At 48.1% G+C, this 12,456-nt stretch overlaps 1 protein-coding gene across 5 annotated transcripts in view; it reads right to left on the bottom strand.

Moving 5' to 3' along the window:
* Window positions 1–11,829, bottom strand: part of AGAP1 (ArfGAP with GTPase domain, ankyrin repeat and PH domain 1) — a 284,552-nt gene extending 272,723 nt beyond the window's left edge. The window contains exon 1 of one of the 5 annotated variants that reach the window (XM_050340528.1): window positions 11,499–11,829. In XM_050340528.1, the coding sequence (XP_050196485.1) occupies window positions 11,499–11,661 (163 nt within the window). In that variant the 5' untranslated portion in view covers window positions 11,662–11,829. The remainder of the gene's footprint in view (window positions 1–11,498) is intronic. The other 4 variants (XM_050340529.1, XM_050340532.1, XM_050340531.1 and 1 more) reach the window with 4 other exon arrangements.
* Between the last annotated feature and the right edge of the window lie 627 nt (window positions 11,830–12,456).

Below are 12,456 nucleotides of genomic sequence, written 5' to 3'. Positions count from 1 at the left end.
TATTTTGCCTCTTGCTGTTGACAGCCTATGTTCAAATCACAGCCAAACACCTGTATTTAAATGGGATTTTTCTTGCAAATTGACTAATTTCTTTCAGCTGTCTGTAGTCTCATTTCAGCACTCTCTGTGAAAATAAGCCAGTCAGGCTCAAATTGGAAAACTTGATATGATTAAAGGGTCTAAATCACCTTGAAATATTAACTTGGAGATAGATTAATGTTCATTTTGTTCATTTCTGTAACGTTTCACTTTAATGTAATGTTACAGAAGCAGAGAGAACCTCCCCACTCACACAGAGCCTGCACAACTCTCAGTCCTGGAGAATCAGCTTCCTCCTGGAACAGCTCGTGCCTTACTTAAGGAAAGGTAAACATCATCTCTGTAGGCTCTTGCATTCCATAATCTAACATGAGGGTTTTCCCTATCAGCCCAGGAATAAAAGCCCTCTGGTTTACATTAAAGTTCATTGGTTTGCACAGTAAGTAAAATACTCGGTGCTCATCTCCTTTACCAGGATCCCAGACAGTAAAAATACCTTTATTATTATCCCCATACCTCTGCATGAATTGTCCCTATTTTATTTTCCTTATGTTTTCCCACTGCAGTTTCTGCTGCACTCCCAATTCAAATGGCACAGCAGGCCTTTCATTATCTAAAACTGCACAGACAACTATCACACAAATTCTACCTTCACCATATAGGAAACAGCAATATAGAAGTTATTACCATACAGATAATGGTAATTTTCCAGCTTAAGGGGGGGGGGAAGCATGCTCTGGAAAAATATTTTTCCAGCAGTTGTTTAAACACCACAAAGAACAACAACGAGGCTACATGAAAGCCACTGCATTTTCCCTTTAACTACAGTGACTAAAATGGACCAGCACTTGGATTAGGCTTTTAAAGGCAAACAGGGGGCCTCCAGTTGTTTGTTTTAAAACACATGTAATGCTCCATCTTAAAAGCTTTTGTCAGATAATTTGGAGGGGATTAGCAAGTGAGCAATTAGTACATGCAGCTCACATCAACTACCACACCAATTAGCATCATAAATCAAACCAGCAACCCTCCGACTGAATCCTGTTATGCAGCAAGCAAGATGTTCCAGTAGGGAAAATACTCCCAGAGAAGTAATGTCGTTTTGGAAGTCACATAGAGCTCCTGACCTCAGCTAAAATACCAGTTTTAATGTGCATTAAGCAGTTATCAAGGCAGTTGTCAGCTGTAAATATTGGCCACCTGGCTGCCACTGTCACCCCCATACCAACAGACACCCCCACTTAAAAGTTATTTTTCAAGGTAGGTCAATAACCAGGTCCCTCCACCCATAAACTCACGTACTGATAAACATCTCTATGCTCCTGAATGCTGACACCTCACAGCGGCGAAGCATTTCGGAAGCTTAATTAATGCAGGTGAAAATTAGCCTCTTATTTTGCATGAGAAAAGTAATGAAACGGGACTAAATAGATGAGTGGCCTCAGGGTACGGGGATCGTTTTCCACGGCTTGTTTGGGCTCCTCCCTGCCTGGCATTTGCTCAGCTCCGGGGGTGGAACGAGGATTCACGTTCAAGGAAAGGAGAAGCGATAAAGGACCACAGCAAAGCCCCACATGCACTCAGGCTGCCGCCACAGATGCTTGCGGGATTCAGAGCATGCCAGCAGCACTGTCAATTTTTGCAGTTTCATCATCCATCATTCCTGTCACCACCCTGTGTGCAGGGGCTCAGAAGCCGGCCCAGGGACCCACGGAAATCCTTCGACCCCGAGACTGAGCAGCAATCCAAACCAAATTTGCCGAAGGAAAACTATTACTCAGCTTTATCCACACTAGAAAGAAAATAATCCTATTAATTCTTTGGAGTGTATTGAAAATACTAACACAGCTTTACTACAAAAGCATTATTAAACTCTAGCACATCATTGATTTTATGTTCATGGCAGCAGAGGAACATTATTTTCCTTCACTGTCATTATTTATTAGCTTTGATAATTGACAATTGCACCCTTGGCAGTACAACCCGTAACATCTTCTGGCCAGACACAGAGATGGCACAATTCATAACAAAACGATTTGTAACTGCTTTATCGCGATTCTCGAGATCAAACGCCCACATCTGCCAGGATTTTCCACGCTATCGTTCTGGTTTTAGTGCTAAAGAGTGATCCAAACCAGAGATACAGAACCCATCCTCCTCCCAAATCGCCACACCTGCTATTATCACCCACCTCCCCCTGCAGCCACATCATGCAGTGATCATGCACTGCTCCCATCTCTGACTTTTGCTTAGTTCTTACCAGGTCAAATTGGTCCTGTCCTGTCACCTCCACCTGATTATAAACACCTTTCCAGCCCTACAGATGAGCTGTACAACGACCAGGACAAAACAGGACACAAGTATCAGTTATTATCTCCTCTTCCCTCATCACAAAGCACTTGGCTGCTGAAGCCAAACCCATACCATTATATTAAGCTTACAAAAGACAAGACATCAACTATTCAAACCTAAGAAGCCAGTGGCAGCTCAAATGCTCCTTCTTACTAGTCCAGCATCACTAAAGGCTTGGTGGCCAAGAGATCCTCTGCATCCTGCAGCCAGCTCAGCTTCTTCACAGGTCATTTGTTAAGCCCTGTCCACGGCAAGGAGTGCCATCAGTTCCTGCTGCTAGAGCTGGTTTTCCTCACTGCATCAGTGTTACAGCTGCCACTTGAAGGCTGATGGATGACCTGATTTTTGCCTTTGTGTGGGGAAACAGAGTCTCAAGATATAATCAGTTTTCAAACTGGAATTTATTATATGGTAGAAGCAAACAGCGCTGGGTGTACGGACAGGAAACCTTCCTGAGTCTGTCACACCTCATACAGGGTACGAGTCCAGTTTTTATTTCAAAACATCCCATACATATTAACTATATCACATGCATATACATGTACATTGCTATTCTAGGTATTCACCATATGTTTATTTCCACAGCTTAGACTAACTGGTTATCTCCACATTAAGTTATAAATTCATATGTGCTTTGAAATAAGGTGCCATTATGCTATTTGACCTGATCTGGTCTGGACATAATTCTTGGCTAGGAGGAGAGGGAGGATGGTGGTCTGTGTTATGTCTTTATGGGGCTGCAATTAAGTTTCACAATCCGTTTGTGCTTTGAGAACACTCAGATCCTTTCCATCGTGGAGTTACGAAGCTCTAACATTTTGCTCACTAAGGATCTGGGCAAGTATATTTAAGCTTCTTTCCTGGACCTGGAGATGTATTTCAACTTCATGCTTTTCACAGCCTCGGGTATTTCAATCTCTTTCCACACTTCCTCAGTTCGGGGGAGCTTCCCTGACTCTGCCTTGGTACCTCTGAAGAAATTCACTGAGGGATGAAAAACAGCAGCTATCAAAACACTCATCTCTTGCAGCAAGGTCACCCTCCTGAATGACAGAATATCCTGAGCTGCCAGGGACCCACAAGGACCACCCAGTCCAACCCCTGGCCCTGCCCAGGACACCCCAACAATCCCACCCTGTCCCTGAGAGTGTTGTCCAAACACTCCTGGAGCTCTGGCAGCCTTGGGGCTGTGCCCACTGCCCTGGGGAGCCTGTTCAGTGCCAACCACCCTCTGGGGAAGAACCTTGTCCTGAGATCCAACCTGAGCCTGCCCTGGCACAGCTCCATGCTGTCAGAGAAGCTGTGACAAGAGGTTCCATGGATCCTGGGTGGGGGAAAGCAAAAAAAAAAAAAAAAGGAGATATATAACATCTCTTCAACATGCATACTGAAACTTTCAAGTCCAAAACCAGATTACTCTAAGCAGGCACAAAATTGCCCATCTGTCCACACACACTGGCCATCCCCAATCCAAGCTTTGGGTACACACATAGCAGTGAGGATATCTTCAGTTCATCAGCTTTATTATCCCAGCAAAGCAAGTTTGATGAGAGATGCCTGTTAACTACTCCAGGCCTCAAGGCTTGCACTCCACCTGACTCTGACTCCACGGAGAGGAACAGGCTCTGACAGCACAAAATACAGATGATTCTATATTCTGTGCACAAATTATCTTCCAAACACAAAACATTTCATGAGATATATAAATATGCAAAGCCAGTTACTTATTCAGACAGGCAGCTGCAGTCTAACATCCAATCCATCATCCTGCTACGCTTGCTTTCCATGTTCCTACAAATTCCCAGGCCAGCCACCTCCTCGTGGAAGGTCCCAGGGCACCTGTCCTGGGTGTTGGACCAAGTGCTGCAGAGAGCTCCTGGTTCCCAAGGCCTTAACTCGGGCACAGCAGGTTAATGAGATCCATTTACCCGAGTGCTGCCCGGGCACTCCAGTGCCAGGCTTTTAGCATATTTCCTCTGGAGAGCACAGTTGCTGTGATACCTAAAAGACAGGATTCCTGGCTGCTCTCCTGAGCACAGGAAGCTGGAACTGTTAAGATAATGGATATTCTCTCCTTCGAGCCCACAGTATCCCTGCAACAAAGTAGTGATGCTCCAGAACCCTGCAACAGTGACTGCCTTGCTGTGCCTGTGCTCCTTCTGGTTGTGTCACTGAAAAATACAGTTGCAAAGCACAGAAACGGTGGTGTGAATTAATAGAAGATTTAATAACAGGAAGAACTTCACCTGCAGTTTTAGCTTAATAGAAAATGTAATAAGCACCACCGTGAGTTCAAGTCAAGGCCCCAAGTTAAATTGTGCTGAGCACTGATTTGGTCTAGGCTGCAAACAGCTCTTCAGTCCTTTTATAAATAACGAAAAAAACCCGATGAAATACTTCATTTAAGCTTCTCACAGACAAACACAAAGCAATACAGCTAAAGCTATACATTCAACCCCAGTGTTCCCCAGAGGCCCTTTGCTTGCCTGTATCTTCCTTCAGCATAGAAGGGGAAATTACCAAACCAAACAGTTGCCTAAACATAACGTTTATGTTCTTTATCCAAATATGTAAACTAATGAAGTTACTAAAGGAGACACTGAATTTACGCATTTCACACACATCAACCCTGTGGTTTTAGCACTTGCTTCCTCAAGTGGTTAAATGAAGCTCATTTAAGCAATAAAAAAAGAAAAGTGAAAGAACAAGTCATTCCCTGGCTTAGAAATGCACTGCCATCTTACCAGCCTTTCATCTGTACCATTACACAGGCTCCAAATATATTAGTCAGAATCCTGAAATGGCATTAATGAGGTTGAATGTGCACATACTGACTAAGTAATGCATCTGCTTCCATCCACTTTAAAAAAAAAAGATATTAAATACTTCCAGAGGGCTTTGGAACTGCCAGCTGCCCACAATGGACTTGCTACCAACAAGGAAACCTGACAACCTTGCTGTGAATTTAAGGCAAACTTTCTAAGAAATCACAGATTCACAGTAGCCAAAATACATCTGAGACAGCACTGTTGCCTGATTTCTAATGTGTGTCACGAGATTCATGCATTTATAACCTTATCACCATTGCAACAGAAGCACAAATTAATTGCAAAAACTTCGGATCAAAAGCTCTGTCCAGAGGACTAAGAAGTAGTCGAGAAGTCTTTCCTTACAGACATAAGAGAATCCCAAGTTAAAATCACTCTGGTTTTGACTCTCTGTTGGGCTCTCTCAGCTACATCTGTGTCTCTCTTGTCCTGGGGAGCCCAGGGCAGCACAGAGCACTCCTGGTGCCCTCACCAGTGCCAGGGAGGAATTTAGACTTTGAAAAGGAAAACAAAACCAAAACAAAAAAAATCTACACCGCACCAAGGCCAGGCACGGGGGGGAGGAACCCAGGCCAAGCTGCTCTCCCAGAAAGGGATGCTCACAGAAGTCTGTCCATCCAGCATCAGCAGCATCTCCACTTGTCCACATCTGGCGCTGTCTTCGCTCAACTATTTCATGGTGTGAGGACCAATAATAACAAAGAGCAGTTGAGTCACAGCTGCCCTCCAGCACAGGTGACATGAAGTACAAACAGCGCTTGGAGGCAGTCAAGGACAAAAACTAATAACAGAAGACGAATCTCTTGCTCCCACAGACTTTGGGATTACCAAAACTATTTAATACAATGCTTTCTCTCTCAGGACAGAAAACTTTATCCACCGTAGATTACCAAGCAATCATTTCAGATTTGTTCCACAGGCGAGGTAAAGCCGCGTGTACAAAGGTCAGGGAGGAAACCCTTCACATAAAAACTAACAACTGCACAAAGGGAGCTCTGAAATGCGCTGTCAGCAAAAGGTCACACACTCAGAGATGCAACTGAGTTCTGAGGTTTTTCTGGAGCTTACATTACCTTTTCTTCAAAGACTTGCCATAAATATCAGCACTGCCATTCACCTTGCCTATTGGTACGGACAAATCCAACTCCCAGCGGTGACGCAGTGGAGAACAGAGAATTCCTGAGGTCTGGGGAGAAGCTGTTCAACTGCCTGGCAATACTCCAAACCCCTATCATTAGCCAAAAAAAAAGTGTGGGGTTTTTTTATTTCACTTACAAACATACTGGAGCCTGACAGTTACAAGCTCATCCCTTTAATATTAGCCATTAATGACATAGCTCATATTCCCCTATCAGTTTTCACAACATGATCCACGACACAAATCTCTTCCTTCAGGTGGCAAGTTACGACTGAGACCAGTGCTGGATGATCTGCCTCCCTGGAAAATAAGTCTCATGGAGACACTCAGCTCGAGCACCGATGTCACACCCTCCAGAAGCCCCAACTGCCACTGTGCCCTTCGCTCAGGACAACGCACGACGTGAAGGTGCCAACCCACCCTCCAAAGAGTTTCCTTTTCCCACGGGCCTGAGCTGAGCCAAAGCAAACCCGCTGGATTGCCAAGTGCCCCCTCCTCCTATAGGGAGTGAGACTCATTTGCCAGGTTCAGCAGAGGCAGAGGCAGTGGTGTGTGTACACACAGCAGCACAGGCTCTCGGATCAGCAGTGCTGCCTGCTGCTCTCAGCTAATCCCCCAAAGCAAACGCTGGGAGAAGCCCGGCACGCTCCCTGGGAAACCTAAAGCCTCACACCACAGTTGTTCCAACAACATCAGCTGATCCACAGCAGGTCTCCTTCTTTGCCTGGGGGGAAGTAGGAGTTCTCCTCAGAAGTTAAGGGTTCAAGGCTTTCCTCTTGAGCTGTACCTCTCCTGCGCTCGCTCAGAGGCCTCTGATACTTCATCCTGCAGCTTTCGCAGAGAACAGCAACAAAACATGGAAGTTAAAGCCAGAAAGAACAGTCACTTGGGCTTGGGGCAAGGCAAAAGTGACTTCAGACACAACTATCAAACCTAACTTTTAAGTTTAATGTGCAAGAACAGTTAATATCAAGCATTTGAATCTCGGTGGTTACTCACACACTGACGTCTGCTATCTTCCAGGTTAAAAGGAAACGTCTTTCCATTTTGATATTAGCCACTGATGCTCCAGCTATGTGGCCAGATTCCCTATGCCTGAATCACACAAACTGAATTCCCCAGAAAAACAAAACAAAACAACAAAACAAAAAAAAAAAACAAACAAAACAAAACAAAAAAACCCAACAAAACAAAAAAAAACCAAACCAAGGAAAGAAAACCAAACAAAAACCAAACTAAAACAAACAAAAAAACCAAACAAACAAAACCCCCCCCAACAAACAAAAAACAAAACAAAAAAAAGCAGCACTCTCAGGTTCTGTTGTGCTCTCCCTGAAATCTGAAACAAGAGGGATGTTTTGAGAATCACTCTGTACCTTCTGGCATTTTCTCCCACCCACCCACTCCTCCAGTGCATCTTTGCACTGCCCTGAGCAACAGCTTCCAAATGTAAAATCTCTTCCTTTCCCCAAGACTTAAGATTATTTCTTGAGTCCCACTTAATAATCATCATTTCAAAATTCAAACTACCATTTACAATACCATTTTTTAATTAATACAAAAACATTTCCAGGTGTGATGGTCTGTAAGGGGAGGTAAAAGCTGAGGATGACAGAATCTGGAGCTGCCCTCCTCAGCTTTTACCTCCCCTCACAGACCATCACACCTGGAAACCCCAAGATACTTTCAGCAATTTAAAAACCACTGAAAGCAATTCCTGTTTTCCACTCCCTGTTCCTAAGCACACGACATACCTGATATGTTTAATGTTGATGAAGCACTGACCTTGTGAACTCCTCACCACGTGAAGGCAGATTTTACTGCAGTAAAGGCTGCACAACAGACTAATAATAACAGTTACACTGTTCTAAAAACAATATAACAGTCTAAATAACAGCATCTAGAACTGCTTGGCTGCTTAGTATGAATTTCATACAAAAAATACAGCACAGAAGTATATGCTTTTGAACTGCTGACTTTGCAACTGTGTGACAGGCAAGAGCCTGAAAGTAACTGATTTTTAGCATTTTCATCCACTGAGGAAAAACTAATGAAGAGAAATATCACCCAGAACTGTTTTACCCAGTATCACAGCAATACAAGGCAAGAAACCTCCGTGCAATAAATATTGACATGTCAATTTAGGACCCAATTTAGCAGTTGCTCTCTTCAGATTAGACAGAACTCCCCTACTTGAATATAAAGAACTGCTGCTGCTGCTGAAAGGGGAGTTCTAATTTCACATTATTTTAATATTCACTGGTCCAGCAAGGGTGTCCAGACACCGCTATAGCAGAATTCCAAACCTAAAGAGGGTTTTCACGGCCATTAAAATCCTAAGTGCTGGGAAGAGAGTGCCACTTTACACTGAAAAGAAAATTCTGAGAAGCAGTAATAGCATCTCTCTTTCACTGAAAGAGTCCCAAATTGCTTTAGATTCCAAACATGTTCTTCTCCAGAGCTGTCAAACCTCCCTCGAGCAGGAGAGCTAAGTGTGAGCTGTGCAAGGAGCACGTGTCGGTTGGGGTTTGGGTTTAAAGCAGCCTGAACTAACAAGACCACATTCTGTTCTTCACAGGGCACAGCTCTCCCTGTGCTGCAAGCAGCTATTTCAGCAAAAAAGTTACTCCATGTTTTCTCACACCAGCCACACACAAACCACACCAGGATTCCTCCCTGCCAGTGAACCTCAAGTACCTCGAGTTTGAGAGGTTTTGTGAGCTGAGGACAATCAGAACAACACTCAATTCTTTGCAGCAAAATTGGAATGCAACCATCACTTAGCAAATGTCTGTTTTTACTACACAGCAGCACCACAGAGATTTAAAAGCTGCCATCAGTGAGAAACAGTTGGGTAAAGGAGGTTTATCAAAAATACAGCCTGGTGGAGTTGTAATCTAAAGGAGAGAGGAGTTGTTGCTTTTACTACTTGCAGTTTTGAATATTTAAGAGCTAGTTGAAGAGCCCTCAGAACAGAAAAGACATAACATGTACTCCTTTTCTAGATAAATCTTCGCCATCAATCAGAACTCCTCCTGCTCTCACGACTCAGTGTCCAATGCAAGTTAGACAGCAAATTGCCTGTGAAGATTTTACTCATCAGCTCCGCTTTTGAAACATGTTTGCAGGCTGCTATTTTGGTTTTCGAGTCTTTGTGATTGACAAATGAGCTGAGCCACAGTTAGGTAACACAGTTAGAAATCATTACTCCATGAAAAGACTAACACAAGTCCCATGCTAAGGAGATAACTACATACAGCGCTTCACATCCTCCTCCCACTGCCACACAAACTTGGCACGTCGCTACAGGCAGAGCGTCGCATTCAAGGAACGTATTTTTGCCACATAAACATGTACTAATTGCCACTTTAAAAAAATGCCCTGCTGAAGGCACCATCTGTCCTGCAGAAATCCAAACACCAGCAGCGCAGAGACAGGTACAGTGCCTGCGCTACAGCCTTCCCACGATACATATCCGTAAGTTTTTATCTCTTTAGAAGAAGGCAGAAAAGGCAAAGGACTCTCCCAGACCCCACAAAGCCGACGGCCACACGCCATAATTCCAGTAAAACAGAGAATATGCACAAATCTCTACCCCACACTTGATCAGATGTGGATGCTTAGCTGGGGACAGTTCTCTTTAATAAGTGACAGGCACTGCCAGCCTCAGTGGCTCGCCACAAACACACTGAACCCAAAACGTTACCAGCAATAAACATGCTGTCTGTCTACTCAAGCTGCACTGCTCAAGAGGCACACAAACAAATCTTTCAAGTAAACATCTCCATAGCAGCTTTCCCATCAGGACTTTTGGATTACGTATAGTTATAAGGACCAGCCAGGCCACCAGCACAAGATGGTTTAGGCAGCTCTGTATCAGCTGCTGTACATTGTTGCTCCGCTGCCCTGAATCCCTTCCAAAACACCGGCAGGATATTCCGATCTGGGAAAGCAAGTTACCGTGCAAAATAACTCTGAAATTTCTCCTTAAAACACACATTCCTGGCCAACACTGTTTGCCCTTTTTTAACCGCACCGACAGCTAAGGACAAATACATCTTGCAGACTCCACTGCACGGGTGATTTTTGCCTCGTTTCGCACATCCCGAGCCGTTCGCGACTCCGCGGTGCTCCTGCGGGGAAGGATGCTCGTAAATCCCGGCTCGGAGGCTGTTATCTCCATCTTGCCTCCCGAGCTGTTTTCACACCGCCAGGGCTCCGTAGCCCAGCTGCGCGTCGTGTTTACCCACCGCACAACCCCTGAGCCACAGCCCACGCTGTTCTCTCCATCACACGGCTGCGGGGAGCACCGGAGAGTACCCCAGCCCTTCTCTGCAGGCAGAACCAGCACGGTCCCTGTCGCTGCGCCCCGGCCCGGAGCAGCGGGCAAGCACCAGCACAACTCCTACACCCCGCAAAGCACAGCCGAGGGGCCGCCCCGGGCATGCAGCGGCGAGGAAACGATGGCACCAAGATGAAACATCCCCCCCCGGACCCCCAAAAAGCCATAGGGGGTGGCGGGAGGGCGGGTGGCCCCGAGCGGGAGCTGCTCCCAACGAGGGGGGAGAGCAGAGCCACGGTTTGGGGGGGACACAGAGCCACGGTTTGGGGAGGGTTTGGGGGGGACACACAGCCACGGGATGGGGGAGGTTTAAAGGGGTGCAGCGACATGTGCCGGGGGAGGTTTTGGGGAGGGACGGAACCGTGGGCTGGGAAGGAGCAGGGACACGGTGGGGAAGACAAGGGGGGGAGGAGAACCTTGGGCTGGGGAAGGTTTACGGGGGAGGAAGGACATGGGCTGGGGGACACGAGGGGGAGCAGAGCCATGAGCTGGGAGAGGTTTGTGGGGAGAAGGCTGGGGAAGTTTGGGGGTGAAGAGCCATGGGCTGGGGAGGCTTGGGGGAACAGAAACAGGGGCTGGGGGAGGTTTGGGAGGAACAGAACCAGGGGCTGGGGGAGGTTTGGGGGAACAGAACCACGGGCTGGGGAGGTTTGGGGGACACAACCAAGGGCTGGGGGAGGTTTGGGGGGACACAACCACGGGCTGGGGGAGGTTTGGGGGGACACAACCACGGGCTGGGGGAGGTCTGGGGGGGCAGAGCGCACCCCCCTTGTCCGGCGCGCCGGGTCCGCCGCCTCACCTTCGATGGCGATGACATGCTCGCGGATCTGGTTCTGCAGCACGGGCTCCTCCACGCGCTCCAGCAGCTCGTAGATGGAGTAGATGTTGGGGTGCACGGACTCGAAGCGCTGGATCTCGGCGCGGATGGCGGCCGAGTTCGCCAGCTGCTGCTGGTAGTTCATGGCGCGGCCGCCGCGGCCCCTCCGCGCCCGGGGCCGAGCCCGGACCCCCCCTCACCGCCCCCGGCGGGCCCGGCCTGGCCGCCCGCTGTCACTGCCCGGCGGGGCGGGGCGCGGCCGCCCCCCGCCCCATGGACGGAGCGAGGACGCGCTCCGGGACCCGCGCCCGCTGCCGCTCCGGCCGCCGCCCGCTCAGCCCCTCACGGCTCCCGTTCCCTATCCCGTTCCCTGTCCCGTTCCCGGTCCTGGTCCCGGTCCCGTCCCCCGCGGCCTCGCGCCCCCCGCGCGCTCGCCCCGCGTCCTTCCCCGCTCGCCCCGCTCCACGCTCGCGCGGGACACGCCCCCCGCCGCCGCCGCCGCGTGACGTCATCGCGCAAAAGAGCCTCGCCCCGCGGCACGCCGGGAAATGTAGTCCCGAGGAGGGGTGGGGCGGGGTGGGGAGGGGACAGCGACCCCGCCCCAGGGAACCCCCGGGAACGGCGGGACCTCCTTTCACAGCAATTCGGATCTGTTTTAGTACGGATCGGTGAATTTGATAGTCACGGAATCCCGGAACGGTTTGGGTTGGAAGGGACCTGAAAACCCGTCTCGCTCCATCCTCCTGCCACGGGCAGGGACACCTCCCACCAGCACAGGTTGCTCCAAGCCCCGTCCAGCCTGGCCTTGGACACTTCCAGGGATCCAGGGGCAGCCACAGCTTCTCTGGGCAACCTGTGCCAGGGCCTGCCCACCCTCGCAGCCAGCAATTCCTTCCCTGTATCCCATCTAAATCTACCCTCCTTCAACTTAAAGCCATTC

Source organism: Myiozetetes cayanensis, unplaced genomic scaffold (assembly GCF_022539395.1).
Source record: "Myiozetetes cayanensis isolate MyiCay16 unplaced genomic scaffold, myiCay2020 scf9, whole genome shotgun sequence".
Taxonomy (NCBI): domain Eukaryota; kingdom Metazoa; phylum Chordata; class Aves; order Passeriformes; family Tyrannidae; genus Myiozetetes; species Myiozetetes cayanensis.
This window is presented reverse-complemented; position numbering and strand designations above follow the sequence as displayed.